The sequence below is a fragment of the Protopterus annectens genome, chromosome 2.part1, assembly GCF_019279795.1.
Source record: "Protopterus annectens isolate FY-2018-M chromosome 2.part1, PAN1.0, whole genome shotgun sequence".
Taxonomy (NCBI): domain Eukaryota; kingdom Metazoa; phylum Chordata; order Ceratodontiformes; family Protopteridae; genus Protopterus; species Protopterus annectens.
The window spans coordinates 1803398865-1803420687 of record NC_056729.1 but is presented as its reverse complement, the minus strand read 5'-3'; the positions used below and the strand labels follow the sequence as shown (position 1 = coordinate 1803420687).

Below are 21823 nucleotides of genomic sequence, written 5' to 3'. Positions count from 1 at the left end.
ACAGACTAAACCTCTAGTCTTCCATGCCTCTGGGAGCTGCTGAGTCTTCACAACATTTGACACTTCAGCCACCAGATCTCACTGAAGTCTTTTCAAATGAGCGAGGTAGCTGAGTGCACACATTGCAAGGGCTGCTGAAGCATATGCATACTTCCCCAAGCGGTCTAGAGCCCAAAACTCCCTGTTGGGCAGATGGATCGGCAAATTCTCTACAGAGATATTCTTCTTCATGACAGCCACAGCACCAATGATAGAGTCAACTGCTAGACCCTTATTCCAATGGAATCTGTCCTTTGGAGGAGTCAAAATCCTATCCGTTTTCCTAGGAACTAGTTTCACTGCATCAGGTTCCCTCCAAGCCTTCCATGACACAAAGTCTATAAGGGTGTGTAAATTACAGTTGCATAAGTTGAACTTGCCATAACAGTAGATGCCTGAATGATCACTGCTGCAGTAGTCTTAGCTATATGGTATATATATATATAGGCAAGGATATAACAGCCGGCCAGCTTCCAAAGCTTCAGAGTACATTGCAAGCACCCAAACTGTCAAGCAACTCAAGAAGAGCTGACTAAAAGACACGTTTGGGTGCAAAGCCTTTAGAGCTTTCCTGCCAGCAGAGTGAAGGAGGCTCAGCCCTGAAAGGACAATGCCAGGAATAACAAAAAATAAATGTCCAAACCCTGGATGGAGAGAGTGGCTACTGCAGCAGTGATCATTTGAAAATTTACTGTTCTGGAAGTTCAACTTACACAACTGTATTATATTCTTCATACTGATCACTGCTGTTGTAGCCTTAGCTATATAAGCAGATTACCATCGCTAACTATATTTGGGAGGAAGAAAGAGAAGGGTCAGCATCCGCTGAAGAATGGCCCTAGCAAAACTTGATCTAGACCAAGAGAAGGAATCAAGCTTACAGTCCTTTCTAAAAGTAAACAAAAAAGTGAAGTAGAAGCACCAAACTTCTCCTTTTTTTAAATAAACCTTGTATTTTCCATTTTCTGAAGGACCTACAAGGTCTTTTCTAAAAGTATATACAGAGGACCAAGAAGCAGCTCCTAGAATAATTATACAATCCAACCCTTTCCAAAAAGCCATAGATGAAGCCAAGACCCTGGTAGTGTGGGCCTTGTCATGGCGAGTATAACCAAAGGTAATAGCCTTAGAAAACCTTTTGGAAATAGTCTGTTCTGTTTTGATTCAGGTTGTCCAGTCTTCTTACCTTCTTAAGAAATTAACAACTGATCCGAAGATGTAGTTCTGTCAACATAGCACCTGAGCTGACTGTGGACATCACAGGTACGGAGTATCCTTTCTGCCTCATTTTTAGGTTTAGGAAAGAAAATAGGGAGATGGACAGTTTGGCTTAAAGTAAACTTGGATACCACTTTAGGCATAAAAGAAGTAGTAGTTCTCAAAGAAACCCTGCCCCTATGGAAAATGAGGTAGCGTTGATTCACTATAAGAGCTTGCAACTCATACACCCTTCTTCTTGCAGAGGTCACAGCAATCAGTAAAACTGCTTTCCATGTCAAGAATGTCAAGTCAGATGGACTAGCTGGTTCAAATGGAGCAATGTTAGCTTCCTCTAACACAAAAATAAGGTGCAAAGGAGTGGCCACCAGTTTACTTGCATAACTCTTATGTAAAACCCCTTTCAAGAACATTGTTTATTTTATTTATTTATTTTACATTTGTTAACTGGGTGCAGTCTGGCTGGGCAAGTAGCCTGTTTTCAGCAAAGACCCGAGGAGTAAAGCTACATAACAAAAGTACAAAAATATAACAACATTTTTTAAAAGATTTACGAACAATATACAAAAAATTTGACAGTTGCCAATAACCACAATTTACAAAAAGGGGAATGTATAACATAACAGAAAACATTAAATTTCCTAAGCATTACTACAGACAGTGGTCATTAGGCTGCCTTAAAAGAGGAGGATCCGTGAACAAACAAGTTGAAATGGCCGATAAATTAACCTTCATAGAGGAATAAGAAAGCCCATAGAATAGTAACTCACATAAATACTGTAAAACCAGATAACAACTAGCCCTTGGTTGCTGGTTATGTTGTTGTCACCAACAATAAACATTTCCATTTGCTAATATATGATTTTCTAGTAGCAGGCTTTCATGTCTCCACTAATTCCTGCTGCACATTCTCAGAAAACAGGTGCCTAAAAGGAATTAAGACCCTATCATCCAGGCAGTCAAATGAAGGTGACTGAAGTCAGGGTGTATCAAACACCCATGTTCTAGTGTGAGTAGATCCATTATGTGAGGAAGCTCATGGTAGTTGGCCCTGGCCATTTCCAAAACAACGGAGAACCACGGCTGCCTGCGCCAGAGAAAGGAGTCACTACAAAGATCTTGGGGCTTTTTGCTGAATCTTCAGAAGTACCCTGGATATTAGTGGGAAGGGTACAGGAACATTTATGACCAAAGAAAAATAAAACGGCATCTGTCTTCCAGGCCTTCTTGCATGGAATTTTGCCAGTTGATTGTTCAGAGAGGAGGCAAAGAAGTCTATTTGAGGAATTAAAAAAAGATGGATCAAATCTTGCAAGACCCACTGATCTTGTTTCCATTCATGAGAGTCTGCCCCGGTCCTGCTTAGCTTGTCTGCCACACAGCTTTGCTCTGATGGAATGCAGGATGCCTGCAGAGTGAGTCTGTGCTGTGAAACTACATCCCAAACTAACATGGCTAGTCTGACAAGGCTCCCCCTTGCTTGTTGATGTACCACATCACTGTGGTATTGTCTGTAACCACTTGAAGAGGTGCTGGGGACAACAGTTGGTTCACAGAGTTGGAGTGCCTTGATCAGGGCAAGCATCCCCTTGATATTTATGTGCTTGCATCTGTCCTTGGTGTCCCACACTTCCTGCACTTTTATCCCTCATTGGTTTTGGAAGGTTTGAGACTTCTTTTTGGAACCTCCTTGCCACTTCGTAAACGTCTGTACCTGAACTCTGTACAGACTGTTTATTCTATTTTTTGCAACTGGATGAGGAGAAAGAAAATCCCTTGGACAATTTGAAAAAGGAGGGCTGAAAAATCAGATTCCCTGGATCAGCTTGCCCCTTTCATCACACGTTTTGATCATCTTTGCAGCAAAGGGGCCAAACACTAAAACTGGGTCTAAGGAAGAATTAAAAATATCATTTTTTAAATAATCTTGGAGATTCTCAGAATGCAGCCAAGTAAACATCCTTAAAACAGTATCAGTTCCCGTAGCTCTGGAAGAAGTATAAACAGAATCATACACACACACTTCAAACAGGAAATTCATCCCTGGTTTGGTACCTATGTCTCTAATGGACACAGGCAACCTGTAAATGGTTCATCTCCCAGGCCCTAGCTTGTAAATGTTTGATCTCACAAGCCCCTGCTTACACTTATCAAGGGTATCAGAACTTGTCAGAGATTTGGGATGCATGGCTAGGATTAAAAAGGCCCTTGTGGTCGTTAGCCTAGTAAACACCTATGAAGCTATGAACAATTACCAGTGACCTGTGCAGTCGAAGAAACTAAGGTATTTAAAGCACTTTTTTCTTCACAAGAGAAAATGTAGCTAAAACATTCCTCATACTTCCACAATATTTCAGAACAAACTAACATATCAACCTGATAATTTAAATTCTGAAAAATCAATGTTACAGAAGTATACACTTTTCCTCCATACTTATCAATAAAATTTCCCATCCTTATTTAGAAAGAGTAGGATTGAAATTAACGAAGTGCTTAGCAGCAGTGGAGCCAACTAAGGCTATAGCTGCTATGTCAGGTTTGGGATACTGTATAAACATTTAAAAAGAATGAGGATTTTTATACATCCTACCTGCCTTTTTAGGGACAGCTTGCTGAGTATCAGAAAAATTGCAGGCAGTAAGACACACATCCTCTAAAGCAGACTGGAGGGGAGAAATGGGTGTGGGTTCTATAAAATCCTTCTGTAACAACTCACAGTATTTTCTGAGGGACTGAGAAACTACAGTGATCTCCCAGTGAAAATGTATTTATTTTATTTATTTATCATTTGTTGACCGGGAAAGTCTGACTAGGTTCCACAGAGCCTGTTTTCAGCGGAGGCCCGGGGAGAAATGCTCCAGATGCATGTCGTTGGAATGTGGGAGGAAACCGGAGTACCCGGAGGAAACCCACACGAACACAGGGGGAACATGCAAACTCCTCACAGAAGGCACCCCAGCCAAGAATCGAACTGGAGAACCTCTTGCTGTGAGGTGACAATGTTAACCACTGCACCACTGTGACATTCTAGCAAAACACTGGGACATTCTAGCAATAGTCTCAGCGAAAGAGAACCCCTCCACTAGAAGAATCAGAAAGTGAGCTCTCCTCTGAGTATAAATCCAAAATCTGAGTACAAAACTCTGAATCCTTCTCAGCATTTTACTGTTCAGATTCAGTATCAATCTCTTCAGGAAAAGAGATAGTCCTCTTTCTTTTACCAGACACTACTCTCTAAGAAGGATCAATTGCCTGAATTCAACCATGAGCCAGTCCCAGTAAACTAGTCCTATCCAAAGAAAATTGAGGAGGAGTAGATACATGTTTTTTATGTTTCCTTTTGATAGGAGAAATGGGCCAACCGTATTACTAATGGTAGCTGCTGCTTCCCCGGGGATGGGCACAGCATTCTTACATAATGGAAACTTTCCCTGTTCTCTCTCCCTAAACTGACAAGAGTGTCTCCTCCTTGGCCACTGAGGGGACTCCAACAGCTGCAGAGGACAGGTCCAACCCCCAGTCCATAGCGGCTGTAGGGGCTACCCTAGAGGGATTTGGATTATAAGATGAGTGGTCTGAAGTACAACAAATGGCCACAACACTGTCACCCACCTGCAGCTGAGGCAAATTGTTAGCCTGGTGTGGTGGCAAAGACCATTTACTTAACTTTTTCTTTTTGTGAACAAAAGAAGGACTGACCATGGGATGGCATACTCCATTCCATGACAAAGCCAAAAATGGTACCTTGTTTCTGGGGAAGACACCCAGCAAATACCAGTAAAACTACCAGTTCACGGAAGTTACCTTTTTGACAAAAAAAAAAACACAGTAAAAATCACTTTCAAACACTATGACATCTGCACAGCAGATAATGAAACACAATTTAACCACAGAAAATATATTATCAATTAGTTTACACTACTTTAAATCTGACAGAAAAAAATGAGTGCTCCATTTAAAAGTACGTTACAGTCTAGAGACAGTGTGGTTAAAACACAACACTCCTAGCTTTAAAATAATGCTCCTGAACAGGAAAGTAATAAAACATCAGTAAATATAAGAAAATGGAAGGCTTTCTCCCGCAAGGGGACTTATCTGCCCAGCAAAGGAAGCACAAATTGGCCGTCGATCCTCAAAAGCCTCAGAGAAGCGTACTTTCCGGTGGCAGTAAAGCTCTGAAGGGCTTTGTGCTCAAACTTGTCTTTTAGTTAACTCATCTCGAGCTGCTTGACAGTTTGGGCATGTGGAAGGTGCCCTGAAGCTTTGGAAGCTGGCCAGTTGTTATATTCTTGACAGGATACAACCCATAAAACTGAGACCACTGCAGCAGTGAACAATATGAAAAACATCACCAGGATGTGGATGGGTCTGTGTCAAGGGCCTTCAGAAAAACACACTCCTGCAGGGAAAAGGCCACTGTGGTCCATCCACCACATATGCTTCAATAATTTCAATAAATCACCAAAATTGGGGTCATCACGGGGGATTTGGGGGAGCCCTCTTCTTCATCAGGGCCAGTTTCCTTGGGGGAAGGGTGGGGAAGCAGATGGACCTTGAGAGAGTTCTGCTGGTGTAATAAGTGTGTTGCTCATTTTCATTCTTCCTCAACAAATGTGTCTTGGACCTGACCTTGGATCCAGCTCGGCTGCATTTCTTTCAGACTCTGGATCTGACTCTTGAGCTCCTCCCCTTACCCATAACGCCCCTAACTCCTGTATTACCTCAGATCGAGTTTGCTGCTCAATCTGTAGACAGGATCAGTGGTTCCGATATTTCAATCAGATCACTCGTAAAGGTAAAGGAGAGGGAGAAGGAAGGTGGGAAGTTGAGGAAGAATGAAAATGAACAACACAGATGCAGAGTTATGGTGAGTACATAACTTTTATATCTGATGTTGTCATTTTCATTCGTTCTTCAATGAATGGGACAGAGTCCCATGCTATGATAACCTTGGGTGGCCCTCATGGAAGAATATTCCGGAGTACTGTAGAATTAAATGCAGCCCTGCTTCTGGAAATGAGGTCCATTTTGTAAAGAACAATAAACATATGGGTACTGGACCAAGTGGCTGCAGCAGAAATGTCATCACTAGAGGCTCTAGCCCAGGATGCAGATGATGTAGCCATGGATATAGTGGAGTGAACTTTAGGAGGTCTCAGTAAAGGCAGACCTCATAGAGAATAAACATATGAGATACTGTCCATTAATCATTTTGCTAAAGTGACTTTAGAAACTCTTTGTTATGGGCAAAGGAAACAAACAGTTGGTCAGTCTTCCTAAAATCCTTCATTCTCTGAAGTTAAAAATAAAGCTATATATGTACATCCAATAGGTGAAGCATGTACTCTTCTTTATTGGAAAATTTTGGAAATAAGATGAGCAAGTTGATTATTTGCTTGATGTTTGTCTCACAAGCCGCTTTTGGTATAAAGGATGGATTGGTATGTAAGGTGACTTTACCTTTATGGAAAATCAAATAAGGAGGTTTTGAAGAGAGTCCTTGGAGTTCAGAAACCTGCCTAGCTGAAGTTATTGACACTAGAAAGATTGCCTTCCAAGAGAGAAATTGGAGAACATACCTGGTTGAAGGTACAAAGGGAGGTTGAGCCAAGCTCAGCAAAATAAGTATAAGGTCCCATGGTCGAGTAGGGTCTTTAATCGGGGGTCTAAGTAAGAAGGCACCTTTAAGAAACGCTTTGCATGACCTGGATGAAGCTAGAGGGAAAGCAGTGTGATAATTACAGATGGCTGCTAGCTGGACTTTGATGGCTGAAAAAATAACGCTTCCTTAAAAAACCGAAGCAAGAAAATCTAAAACAGCAGGAACAGGAGCAGTAAAGGGATCTAATTCTATGTGATGTACCTAATAAGAAAATCTTTTCCATTTACTCAATCATTTTTCTAGTTGAGGCTTTCTGGGAAGATATTAAAATCTGGCAAACTGGGGAAGAAAGCCTGGGCTGTCTAGTCATCACTGGAATTGGAGAAACCATCTAGTCAACTTGAGGCCTGGAAAGTCTAGGTGAGGCATCCCTGTGAGATGAGATATCAGATCTGCACCAGGGTGCAGTGTCCAAGGAGGACATAAGAGGTGAGACCCCAAAATGGGGAACCATACTTGCAGAGGCCACTAAGGGCCAATAAGGATAATCTTGCTCTTCAGCTGAAGTGCTTTTTGAAGAAATTTGGGAATTAAAGGTAAGGGGAGGAGTACGCATACAGGAGACTGGAGGGTCAAATGTGGACTACACACCTTTCAGTGACTCCCCATGAGAGGGGAATAGGGCAAAGAACCTGCTGCACTTGTTGAGGGGAGAGGCAAAGAGGTTGCTGCAAGGTTGACCCTTACAATGGAAGACTCTCTCTGCCACAGGATAGTTGAAAGACCACTTGTGAGACATCACAATAGTCCTGCTGAGCTTGTCGGCTAGAACATTGGATTTCCCTGTAATGTGCATTAGTAGAAGAAAGCGTTTGGAGGAGATCGCCCACTGCCACATGCTTATTGCTCCTTGGCGGGGGGGGGGGGGGGGTAGGACCTGGCTCCCCCTGTTTGATGATGTACCAAGCCACCAACATGTTTTCCGTTAGTATAGCAATTGTCCTTAGAGGGAGAAAGCTCTGAAAGGCTTGCAACGCTAAAAGGACTGCTCTCATCTTTAGGATGTTGATATGCAAATTGGTCTCTTCTGGGGACTACATGCCTTGATCAGTCCATCCCAAGAAATGTGCCCCCCCCCAACCTAAATAGGAGACATATGTGGTCACCAGGGCTGTTGGGCGTGGAAGTACAAAAGGATGCCCCTGACAAACATTGTTGGATTGATTCCATGAATGTAGGGAGTCTTTGCAAACCCAACAAAGTTTTATAGGATGGTTCAGAAGCTGTTGAAGAACTGACCATTGAACTGCTACAGTCCACTGAATAATTCACATATGGAAATGAGCAGTCAGTAGGAAGGTAATTGCTGTAGCCACTGAACCTAAGACTTGGAGAACGAACTTTGCTGGGGGAGTAGTAAATGAAAGAATCTGAATGAAATGCAATTTTAAGGTCTATATTCCATTTGTTGGAAGAAAGGCCAACTAATTGGTTGTGTGCAGGGGAGCTCCTACAAACTCCAAAACTTGAAATGACTGAAGGTGGGACTCGAAATAATTGACTGTGATCCCCAAAGACTGACACAACTGGAGTAAGCAGTCCTTGGCTTTTTCAAGGAGATGCCTGGTTGAAGCAGTGAGAAGCCAGTCACCTAGCTAAGGAAACCCTCTGAATCTGAGCATTCTGAGATGAGCTTCTACCATTGCCATACATTTGATGAACACCCTGGGGCTGTGGTGAGCCCAAATAGAAGGGCTCTGAACTGATACTGACTGTCCCCAGTCAAAAAAGCAGATATTTCCAGGAGCGCCTGTTCCATCTTGATGGGATAGTATGCATCCTGGAGATCTATGGAACACATCCGATCATCTTTCTGCAGAAGAGGCAAAATAGACTGAGCTATGACCATCTGGAACTTCTAGTTCTTCACAAACTGATTAGATTGCTGAGATCCAAAATGGACCTCAGGTCCTCTGTTTTCTTTGGCACTAAAAAGAACCTTGAGTAAAGTCCAAATCCTCTCTGGTTTGGTGGGACTTCCTGGATGACCCTTTTGTCTAGCAGCTTTTGAACTTCTAGAGCTGCTAATTCCGACTGACTGGGTGAAACATCAGGGAGATTCTTCCATTTGGGTGGTGGAATTTACCAGAGAATGACATATCCTCTGGATATAATTATTTGCACCCATGTGTCTTTTTGCGATAGATGCCCAGGCTTCCAGGTGCAAAGATAAGCACTCGCCGACTGCCTCCAGAGAAGAACAGTCAGGCAACCCTTCAGTAGTGCTAAAAGGGTCTATCCAGAAAAGAATTTTGATACCCTTGGTTTTGCAGACCCCCTCAGCCATGAGGAAGGCATCTTCCACTGGAATTCCCCTCTCTGCCTCTGGAAGAAATTTTGCCTCATGAGTCTTGAAAAGGTCCTTGTGATTTTTGGAACTACATCTTCTTATCAAAACCCATATTCCTTCAAAAGGATGTCTGTGGGGTAGAAAAACAGATTCCCATGGAAGACAAGGTCTTTTCATTTTGCTAACTATGGAAAAGTGTTTTTTTTTTACTGTGGGCCCAAACAAAGTAGATGCCTCACAAGAAGCACTGGTGAAAGAAAACTTAAAGGGCTCCTCAAAGACACACAAGTGCATCCAAGCATGCCTCCTGATGGCTATGCCTGAACCCACTGCCTGCGAGGAACCTTCCACTGCATGAGAGATTCATCTTATAGACGCATAAGGGATCGACTGAAGGGTGGCCAGCTGCAAAGAGAACTATTGCTGTTCCTCCATAGAAATGGACTTGAGGCTAGACTTAGAGAGTTCCTTAATCAAGTCTCGCTGTAATCTGGTAAAATCTGAAAAAACAACAAATAAAGCACTCATAAAATAAGTAACAAAGGGCCACAGCTCCAAAGACAAACCAAAACTTTAATATGTGAGTGCTTTCGTTCACTCAAATCAAATGTACTTCTTTAGACAAATTCAAACAGTAAAACCCCTAACCAGCGAAAAAACAACAAATAAAGCACTAATAAAATAAGCAACAAAGGGCCACAGCTCCAAAGGCAAACCAAAACTTTAATATGTGAGCACTTTTGTTCACTCAAATCAAATGAACTTCTTCAGAAAAAATTCAAACAGTAAAGGGGTTTTACATCTACAGAAACTCCCTTACTCCAATAAGGTCTGTCTTCGGGTGTAGACAGAATCTTGTCTGGGCAATAGGGAATTAGTTCTATGGTATCTAGCTCCTTCCATGCATTGTGGGACACAAGATCTGTAAAGTCATCTGCCGGAGCAATAACCCAAGATGTACATGGACTGGACCTGAAGGCTTCTAGAAGCACTGACTCCTCCTGGGAAGGGGGATTAGAAGATCATCCACCTTTCTGGCTAAGGATCTCTAGGATGTCTCTGAAGGAGACGTCTTCTGGTGGTGATCTGAGGGACCCTTCCCTTTCACCAAAGTCGGTGTCTTCAGTTAAAGATTCCCGAGGGGAATCTAAGTGCCTCCTTTTACACAATCTCTTCCAGGGGCATCTCTTCAGTGTAATGATCTGGAGCGGTATCAGAAGAAATGGAAAGTTCCTAAGCAAGAACTGCCTGGAAGCTCATACAGGTCTGCTGTCCTTGTGGAATACATGGATGAGGCTCAGAAGTCTGATCCAAAGGGGGGATTGTAGTAGGATCCGAAGAAGCAAGAGTTGAAAGAGCTCTCAGGTAAAAAGAAACCCTCTCCACCACCTCAAAAGTAGGAGCGGCAGAAGCTGTAGCCAATCTCACTGGAGCTGTAACTCCAGGTGCCACTGAACTCCAACCCTGCTTGGATTCCCATCTCAAGGGAGGAGTCAGACCCGAACTGTCAACAGCCATGCCCCAAGGGGAAGTTATGACTCTGAAATTTTTGAAGTCGAATGCATCCCATCGGATCCAGTGCAGATGCTTCAGCTTCAAGATTCATTCTGCTCAGTGGAGGTTGGCACCAAATAAGTAAGGGACACAGTCAGAGTCAAAGAAGAAGCTATCTTTGGATCTTACACTTCAACTCTCGGTGCTCTTGGTTCTGAGGACTCCAAAATCACTGGTCAAATCAGAGAAGGAGAGATGATGGAATGGGAAACAGGATCCGACGGGAGATGAAGCCAGTAAGACCCCCATCTGGATCTGAGCTTTGAGGAATTTCCTCATCATCCTATCCACATTTGCCTCAGAGACAGAGACACTTTGGGAGGACCTGATAGAAGATGACGCGGAAGATGGGCAAGACAAACACTTGGGTATCTCCTGTTAGGAATCTGATTGGAGCCTATGGGAAACCCACTCCAGACAGAAGAGAGGGCTTCAAGTTTGAGGTGACTTTGTCAGTCCACAAGTGTTGGATCCGAGAAGGTCAGATCTGAATGCTTAGGTAACTTAGCAGGCAGCTCGGACACCAGAGCAGATTTAGAAGACTGGGCGGGCAAGCATTTCCTATGTTCCCTGGGCTCCAAAGCTGTGTTTGACTTCTTGGAGGAGGCTTGAGCTCGTGAAATAGAAGCTGAAGAAGAAGGAGATGAAATTGGCAGCAAACCTTTCAACACTAACTTGTTGTGTCTATTGCTTACTTAGGGCTCTAGAGTTGAACCCCCCATAGATTTGGCAGGGGGTATCTAGATGGCCTGCTCCTCAGCAATAAATGCACTCCCTGTGGGCATCAGACCTAGGTATCTTATGCCAACAGGAAGTGCACTTTTTAAAACCTGTTGGCTTTTCAGCCATCTTAAAGGAAGGAAAAAGAGAAGAGATAGAGGAAAAATGTATTTTTCTGATTTTTTTTTTTTTTACAGCAAAAAAGGAAAAGAAAGAAAATTACCAACAACGGTAATAAGTAACTAACTTAAAGGCTGGTAAGAGAGATTATTTATACAGAGAGAAAAAAGGGAAATAGTTACCAATGATGGTAACTAGAGATAACCCATAATGATGGGTAAAAAGAAAAGGACTTATCAAGAGAAAAATGAGTAAAGGGAGGATAGGGTAATAGGTAACCGATACACTAGTACAGAATTTATCAAACTCTACTTTTACACATGAATAGTGACTAAAACAAAACCCAATGCTCAAGAGAATGCGATCCACATCTGAATTATAAAACCATAAGAGCAGCAAACGAGATCAGAATTAATACAGAAGTTAGGGGCATTATGGATAAGGGTAGGAGCTCAAGAGTCAGATCCAAGAGTCTGGAAGAAATGCTGTGACAACATCAGATCTCCTGTCAACAGGACAATAGATACTGGAAAACAATAATCTTTTTTTTAAATTTCTGCCTAGGGGAGAAAGGGCAGGAAGGAATCTCCCAATCGAAAGAAATAAAGATTAGCTACCTAGGGAAATAACAGTAACAAAATAAAGGATATCTCAGGAAGAGAATTTCCCAAAAATCTGAAAAATATTCACTTATCTTACTTAAGCCCCTCAGGATCACGTCCCGACTGAATAGGTGACAAACAAGATCTGGAGTAATGCAGGGGACAAGAGGGAGTTATGGATGGGGGAGAAGCCTGAGCCCTGGATCCAAGAGCTTGAAAAGGTGCTGAGGCCAGATCCATTAACTTATCTGCTGAGTCAGAAGGAAAAGACAACATTGGATATGTCAATTACAGGCTCTGGCCAACAAAAAACTCAATACAAAGTGCTCTATCCTCATTTACACTGGACCAAGAAGATGCTTTGCAAAGTTCTCACAGATAAAACTGGAGTAAGCTATAAAGGGGCAGGCAACAAGTAAAACACAAAGCTCTGATGACCTACTTCTTGAATACTGACTACCAAATAAGAACGTTCTACTTCTGATTCTCATGATACTTTATAATGAGGTGTTATTGCAGGGATGTGTCCCTGACTCCTGTATCACTATCTGCATTTTATGTTGAATTACTAATAGCCATGATAAGGCATATCACCCAACACCTAGTTTGAAATTTAAGAGTTCTATTACACAGGCATGTGAAGGACAGGCCAGGAAATGCAAGAAGAGTATAACAAAGAAAAACACTATTAGTATGGACTGTTTCTAAATTTTCTGTCCTGGTATTGAAAACCTATGATGGCATCCTGACCAGAGTGAAGAGTATCTACTTAAAAAATGCTGATAGGGATGGGACCATTCTGAACTTTCATTTTAATTGTTTTATATTTTGGAGGGAAGCTCAAGATTGAAAGGTTTCATTATAAGTGTTTATAAAGGGTCCCTGGAGCTTATAGACCAAAGTGTCTCTTCATCACAGAGCCTCGTGGGTAAAAACAGTATGAAAAGAAGGAGAATGGAAACAGTTGTTCTTAGCTATGTACCCAAATGTTTCCAAGAAATGTATTAAATGTATGAAAATGCTTGCATACACATTTTTATGCTACTGCTAGATTGTATCATATGTTCCTGGATGTACCAGAAGCTTGTTGAAGATATGATGCAGGGTAAAAAGGAAGTGAAGGAAGGAACATGTATTTCAGCAGTGTGGGGCAGTACTGCATTTCAAGGAACAAATACAGAGTATCCAACTAGATAAGCTTTAACTACTCCTGGTGCTACTGGGCTATTTTGGAGCTTATCCTTTATCACACAGTGAAAGATTACTCTGACTTCTTTTCATGCTGGTAGCAAAATAGGTGGCAACAACATACTTGAAGACTACAGTTATCCCATCGATGGAGGATGTTCCAGATAAAAAAAAGTTGGTGGACAGAGAGTTGGTCCTGTGGGAACAAGGACTTTAGAGCAGATGTAGTTTATAAGAAGGGTCTGAAAAGACGGATTAACTGGTGGTACTTTGTTTACCGATAAGACTAATTTACATTACTTACTTACTTATTTAGTAGGGTCATGACTGATAGTTGTGACTGAGATTAATTATTAGCAAACAAATGTTCATATTTGTGTTTGTCTACCAAGTTAGTTGTTTATTACAAACTTAAAGTGCTGAATAAAAACTGCCTTAAAAACTAACAAAAAAGCCTTAATGCTTCTGGATGACAAAAAAACAGGCATTGTAAATGTGTCAGGTTAGTTAGTACTAGCACACGTTTTAAACAGGTCTTTGAAGGCATTTGTAAATGTCAATTTTAACACAAAGAAACAATGGAGGTAACGCAACTTACCAAGTGATGAACAGGCATTCAGACTTCTAGCAACTGCTCCATCTGCCATATCGAAGAGAAACCCAGCCAGAAGCAGGTAACAAGCTATGGTATGCATCCTTGAGACAAGCAAGCAGAGTAACAACAATGTTAATAACACCAAGTATCTGAAATGGAAAAACACTTAATTCATAACACGAGAATCTAAAATATGTCATCTGTATTAGACTCTGACCTTCCGTACTTGATACACCTCTGACAGGCTCAGAAACACTATAAGCAGTGTCTATAGTCAGCCAAAACCATTGACAAGATGTGCCATCTTATTCACATGAAGTAAACATGACGACTTGTTGAAGGATTACACTATTCAAACTGTTGTATAGTAAGAACATTATTTTGTAGGAGTCATTTATTGCAGCATGACACATCTTAGGCAGCTGTATCATTAAGCACTATGATCATAGTGAGCTTTCCAGCCGCATCTTGATTAAAGTTTGATATGTCAGCAGATGAGCCCTGTGGCCTAGTCAGCACTTCACTTATATTAAACAGATTCAATAATATTTAAAAAAAAAAAAGAAGAAGATGGACTGGCTTAATGAAGACAGGTTTGTTGCAGGGTAGAGCTAACCCATCACAGGGCACTAATACTGGATTTTGGAGGTAGGATTACTGTATGGACAGCACTGTAGAGAATGTCCAGTGTGGTATGCTGTACTTGTCACAACCCAATGGGTCACTAAGGTGCAATTTTTGAAATGAACTATTATGCACATCATCAGGGTACTGATACACAAACCCCACACCCAGAGCTCAATGTGTGATATTTCATGGGTGTTTCAGTAGTGAAGCACCTGGTGGTGGTGGTGGTGGGGGCAGGCAAGGATACACAAGCCAGTAATCTCATCCTACTTCAACAAGATACGTAAATCTCTTCACATCTTACTTTTTTAACTTCTGTAGCATTTACAACTTCATATGTGATCATTTCATTATGAAGACTAAATTGACAATAAAATGTTTACTGCCAGAACCAGCCTATGTCTATCTGACTGTCTGACACTCAGGTCCGAATCACAATTTTCAAGTCTAAAAGCAAGGCTTACTGTGCTTAAGAAGACTGCTACCACACAGAAATCTGTTTCAAGAAAATAAACACTTGTCACCAAATAATAATATGTCAGAAGTCAAGATGGCAAAAACACTGTTGTTTTTGGTCTTTTTCCCGGTTAGGGGTCACCACGGCGGAACTCCAGTCCGCTAATGATTGGCAGTAAATTTTCATGAATGCCGAGGTGCCAGCTCGACGTTCAACCTTCAATGAAGGCACGTCCATTACGCATGTCTTTCGAACGCCCACCCAACCACGGGGAGGAAATGCAGACTCCACACAGAAGGCACACCCTGCACTCCAGCTGAGAATCAAACCTGAGAACCTCTTGCTGTGAGGCAACAATGCTACCGCTGCACCACCGCGGATTACATGGCAAAAACACTAAATAAGGCATTTTTTCTGAACTCTCTTAAAGTAGGGGGGAAAAAAAAGCCACGCTCTCCTTCCCACCCCTAGTACACAATTTGTACCAACCTCAACAGCAGGGGGATGAACTTCTTCACTATCAACTATTCTTGACCCCCAAGTTTGAACATGTCAGCATTAGGCTGTATTAGCTTATGGCTGGCACCAAAAGACATGGTAGCACTTCTGTTAAACTAAAGCTGGTCTCTCAATGTTTAGGTTCCAGCCTTCCCTATAGATGCATAATATAGATAGATATATAGATAGTTAACTGGCCATGCCTTTTTTAAGGAATTCTCTCATAAAGAAACTACTGAAAGCCCCCATGAATCTTCATACAAGATAAATTTTATGAAAACTATCTGAAAAATAAAAAAAATTCTATGCAGCATCAAACTCCTTTACCATCTCATTTTTGCAGAGGTATAAAAGCACAAGTAAACCTAGAAGTCTGACAAAAATTAGCACTTACCTGTTCAGACTCACATAATGCATATTAATCCAAAGTGAGCACAAAACAAAACAATCTGTACATATTCATTGTACTATATTATCTAAAGCAGTACCTTTCCTTCCTCTGTTCCTGTCAGGACAGGAGGGTTTCAAGCCACTTCATTTAAATCTGAAAGAAAATACCGAGCTGCAAAAAGAAAACATATGCACAGTACATGCTAATCCATTGAAGACAAAATACAGACAAATAAACATGGCTCTTGAAGGCAGACAAGGACCATCTGGCCCACCAAATCTGCCCATTACTCTACCAAATGGATAAGCCATAAATCTTGATTAATGTATTTTTCTTCCCTATGTTACTCAAACCATCATGTCTTTCCCAAGCATCCCTGAGTTCTACCACAAGATAGTACCATAGTAACTACCACTATAGGTGGGTTGTCCCAGTCAACTGTCAGTCTGTGAAACAATGTCTTACATCTTCCAGACCCTGTAATCTGTAGCTTCACACTGTGTTCCTGTTATCAGACATTTATTTTACTTTCTGTAGGTAATCACTGACCTGGATTCTGGATTTTATTAAGGCACTTTTCTTTAGACTATGTACGTTAAGCTCTTTTAGATACTTCTTAGGGCTTCCATTGCAGACCATGTGCTATTTTGATGACCTCATCTGAACTGCCTCTAGTCTGCCTATGTTCTTACAAAATGAAGTTTCCAGTACTGCATATTAATACTTAAGATAGGATCTTATGCAATAACAGCTTGTTTTCTACTGGCAATGCATTCATTCGGTTTCTTATTCATCTTGTATTCTTCAGTCCTTCTTTGCTGTGCCACACACTAACTGCTTACTTTTATGTCATTTGATATGACCAGCAAAAGACCCTTACTAGTGGTGGCTCATGTTGGAGTAAATGACCTGGGCTCTCCAGCCAATTGGACATGCAGAAAGGCATGACAAAACTTGCAATATGTGTGTTACAAGCACAAAAAACATTGGTCTTCTGCAGCATCTTACCTCCACTAAGAATGATACCTAGTAAGAAGATGAGATAAAGTACAGCTGTGTAAGAAAACTCAATAAAATAATAGATGTTTGAAAAGATCACTGTTGCAATATTCTAAACTATATGGGATATATCCTGTCAAGGACTGGACATCCAGCCAGCTTCAAAAGCTTTAGGATAACATTCATGCACCTATATGTCTGTTGGAGCTCGAGAGCAAGACAGTATGCAAAAGTTGGAATATGGCACAAAATTCAGCATTTTCTTGGCCCAGAAACAAGGTAGGCTAAAGCTTTGCTTACAAAGTATGTACTAGTAGAAGAGGAGACAATAGGGGTCACCACCCTGGCCAAAACACAGCAAGGGAGAAAAGATGGAGGGCATTTGTACTGCAACAGTGATCTACTTGAACATCACCCGTTATGGTACGTTCATTTACACAACTGTACAATGTTCATCATTTGATCACTATCACAGTAGCCACTGGATGAATACCAAGCTTAAACAGAAAGGGTGACAGGAGAATGATCAGAGTCCAGGATCTCCTAAAGTACAGTCCTAGCAAACCCTGCCCTATCCCTAGAGAAACAGTCAATTCTTAGTGTTTGGAAAAAATGTGTACACAATCCAAGATGCTGCCTCTGGAATGCTTTTAGAGTCCACAATTGTCCAAAAACAGCAGAAGTAGCCATAGCCTTGATAAAATGGGCTCTGACTTCACATGGAAGTAACTTGGAGTAATAGGAATAACAATATTTAATGGAATACAATTTGCTACGCCTCAGCTCTATCCCCTCTTCTACTGACCTTCAGCAAAAACTGTAATCCTCCTTCTCCAAATTGTGTACCTGGCTGCAGGATAACAAACTACTGTCAATCCTAGCAAATCTAATGTAAGGTTATTCTACCATACCCAAATACTCTGAACTCTCCCTAACCTGCTAATAAAAGACAACACTGGTAACCCTATTTATTTTTTTCTAAACTGAGAAATGTTAGCATCATCTTGAACATTTCCTTAACTTTCAGTCAGTATGTTGACAAAACTGTAAACAACACCCTTCTCCAACTAAAGTTATACTATCTCCAACGTTTTCTCCCCATGTGCATGGCAAGCACAAGTGAAGAATGTCTTGATCCCTAGATGGTCTCCCCCATTAACACTGTACTCCTCGTCCAGCATACACAAATTCAAATGGATGAAATTAATACATGTAGATCTGTCTTACTAGCAGTTGCCTGGACACACCATTACAACCTTCTAAAAAAACTTCAGTTAGTTATCAGTGCATAGTACTGTAACCCTATTATCAAGCATACTGCTTTGCAAAATTATCAATGAAGGCTACTGCAGTCCCCTGAAAACCAAACCTTCCCATCAGGGAACAGAATTAGTCCCTTAAAGATAGTCAAGATGAAGCAATTACCCTGTTCAGTCCATTCTTCAGAACAGTCACAGTGGAAAGGGCACTAACAAAATTGGACTCAGCAACATGGAACCACCTTCTATAAGAGGTAAGAAGACAGCTCGCCTGACCTGCTTTTTAAGACTGGATTAAGTGAACACCTAACTAAAGAATCAACCTGCACATGCTTTCAAGACAATGGCTAACTCCATCACTATAAGACATTTGGCACTGTTTTACTTTTTATTTGCCTGCATAAATCTTTCATTGTGATCATATGTAAATTCTAAATGTAATTTTTTGTTTAATATCATTTTAATACTTCTGTATTTATTGCCCTTTGGGCCCAGGTCCTGGCTGAAAAAGGGTCAAATGACCAGCCAGCCCACTTATCTGATTATCACACTGCAATAAATAAATAAATAAATAAACAAACAAGGTAACCATTTTGAAGTAGTCTGTTTTGACACAGACTGTCCCTTTTTCTTACCTTCATAAGAAATGGAAGTGCCACTGTGAAGTTGCACTTACCACAACAGTAGATGTTCAGATTCATCACTGCTGCAGTAGCCTTTTGACTACATGGGTTGTATCCTGCCTAGGATGCAACAACTGGCCCCCTACACAAAGCTCAATCTCCCGCCCATGCCTACACCCTGACAGCTGGTTGACCAGTCCCTTGGTGGGAAGTCAGCAGCCAGAGTGCAGATATCATCAGGATTTTTTTCCCACAAAGAAGAAAGAAAGAAATTACTCATCCTGAACCTCTTTACTCACCATGAACCTATAAAGACATAAGACTTCACAAATGCATTTATATCCCAAATACTAACTGCATTCAACGGAAGGGGGTGGTGGGTGCAGTTCCAAAGCAGTGAGGAATTCAAACAGCTATTCTTATACAACTGTACTATGTTCATCATTCTCACAACGGATGTAGCCTTTTGGCTACATGGGCTGATTACCGAAGCCTATCCAACCTGGGAGGAGGAAGGATAAGGACAAGTATAATATGCAAAGCCATGGAATAAATTATCACTGAAATGGTCAGCAAGGGCATTATGCAAAGCCATGGAATAAATTATCACTGAAACGGTCAGCAAGGACATTATGCAAAGCCATGGAATAAATTATCACTGAAATGGTCAGCAAGGGCATTATGCAAAGCCACGGAATAAATTATCACTGAAATGGTCAGCAAGGGCATTATGCAAAGCCATGGAATAAATTATCACTGAAATGGTCAGCAAGGACATTATGCAAAGCCATGGAATAAATTATCACTGAAATGGTCAGCAAGGACATTATGCAAAGCCACGGAATAAATTATCACTGAAATGGTCAGCAAGGACATTATGCAAAGCCATGGAATAAATTATCACTGAAATGGTCAGCAAGGACATTATGCAAAGCCACGGAATAAATTATCACTGAAATGGTCAGCAAAGGCATTATGCAAAGCCATGGAATAAATTATCACTGAAATGGTCAGCAAGGGCATTATGCAAAACCATGAAATAAATTATCACTGAAATGGTCAGCAAGGGCATTATGCAAAGCCACGGAATAAATTATCACTGAAATGGTCAGCAAGGGCATTATGCAAAGCCATGGAATACATTATCATTGAAATGCTCAGCAAGGACATTATGCAAAGCCATGGAATAAATTATCACTGAAATGGTCAGCAAGGGCATTATGCAAAGCCACTGAATAAATTATCACTGAAATGGTCAGCAAGGGCATTATGCAAAGCCATGGAATAAATTATCACTGAAATGGTCAGCAAGGGCATTATGCAAAGCCATGGAATAAATTATCACTGAAATGGTCAGCAAGGGCATTATGCAAAGCCATGGAATACATTATCATTGAAATGCTCAGCAAGGACATTATGCAAAGCCATGGAATAAATTATCACTGAAATGGTCAGCAAGGGCATTATGCAAAGCCACGGAATAAATTATCACTGAAATGGTCAGCAAGGACATTACGCAAAGCCATGGAATAAATTATCACTGAAACAGTCAGCAAGGACATTATGCAAAGCCATGGAATAAATTATCACTGAAATGGTCAGCAAGGGCATTATGCAAAATAAATTATCACTGAAATGGTCAGCAAGGACATTATGCAAAGCCATGGAATAAATTATCACTGAAATGGTCAGCAAGGGCATTATGCAAAGCCATGGAATACATTATCATTGAAATGCTCAGCAAGGACATTATGCAAAGCCATGGAATAAATTATCATTGAAACGGACAGCAAGGACATTATGCAAAGCCATGGAATAAATTATCATTGAAATGGCCAGCAAGGACATTATGCAAAGTCATGGAATAAATTACCATTGAAATGGTCAGCAAGGACATTATGCAAAGCCATGGAATAAATTATCATTGAAATGGTCAGCAAGGACATTATGCAAAGTCATGGAATAAATTACCATTGAAATGGTCAGCAAGGACATTATGCAAAGCCATGGAATAAATTATCATTGAAATGGTCAGCAAGGACATTATGCAAAGCTATGGAATAAATTATCATTGAAATGGTCAGCAAGGACATTGGCAACCTCAGTCACTGGAGTCATCTCAGTTTGGTTTTGTCAATGGAATGTTTTTCCTAGTTAACCTGGAAGACATCTTCAAAAAGGTCACCAAGGCAATGGATGAGGGGAAGATGGTGCATATCGCTTACCTTGACCTGGCTGAGGCAATCAATATGATCCCCCACTCAGATATTTTTGACAAACTCACAGAATTAGGCATAAATCCTTACATTACTTGCTGGATTGCCAGATAGCTGATAAACAGCACCCAAGAAGTCAGGATTAGTGAGACCACTTCCAGCACAGTACCTCAGGGATCAGAGCTGGACCCACTCATGTATGGCATCTACTTCTCTGAAGTCAAAGCCAATATCAAGGGCCTCTAGCTCACCAAGTTCGCAGGTGACTATAAATTGAGAGCTATCAAAGATTCCCCTCATGACACTAACATCCTGCAAGTGGATCTAATACAGACATATAATGGGTGCCAAAGCCACAGTTTAAAACTTAACACCAAGAAATACATTATAGTGCCATTTGGGAAAACATCCACACAAGCCAATTACTTCATTGATAAATCTACTCAAAGAGTTGGCCTAGAAGTTACACATCTGGGAACATATGTAGACTGTAATCTGGCCCACGACCAACACATAGCGAAGACAGCAAGAAAATCACGTTAGAAACTGTGACCAGGAGCAACTGAGGAAAATAAAAACTAACTCTGATGATGGGATATGCTCTTGAATTTAAAATCAATATCAAAACCCTTATAAAACTCAAAGCGAGACATTGTAAACACTATAGATAAGTGCTTTTATCTTCATTTTAGAAAAGTTCTTCAGATAAATCCATTTAAAATTCGTACCTAATATATAGCCAATCCAGGTGTAGGAAACCAGTCA

At 41.1% G+C, this 21823-nt stretch overlaps 1 protein-coding gene across 1 annotated transcript in view; it reads right to left on the bottom strand.

The window, feature by feature from the left end:
- TMEM269 (transmembrane protein 269) overlaps nucleotides 1-21823 on the bottom strand; it is a 713721-nt gene that overhangs the window by 362251 nt on the left and 329647 nt on the right. The window contains exon 4 of the mRNA XM_044063247.1: nucleotides 13992-14089. Coding sequence (XP_043919182.1) covers nucleotides 13992-14089 — 98 coding nt within the window. The remainder of the gene's footprint in view (nucleotides 1-13991; nucleotides 14090-21823) is intronic.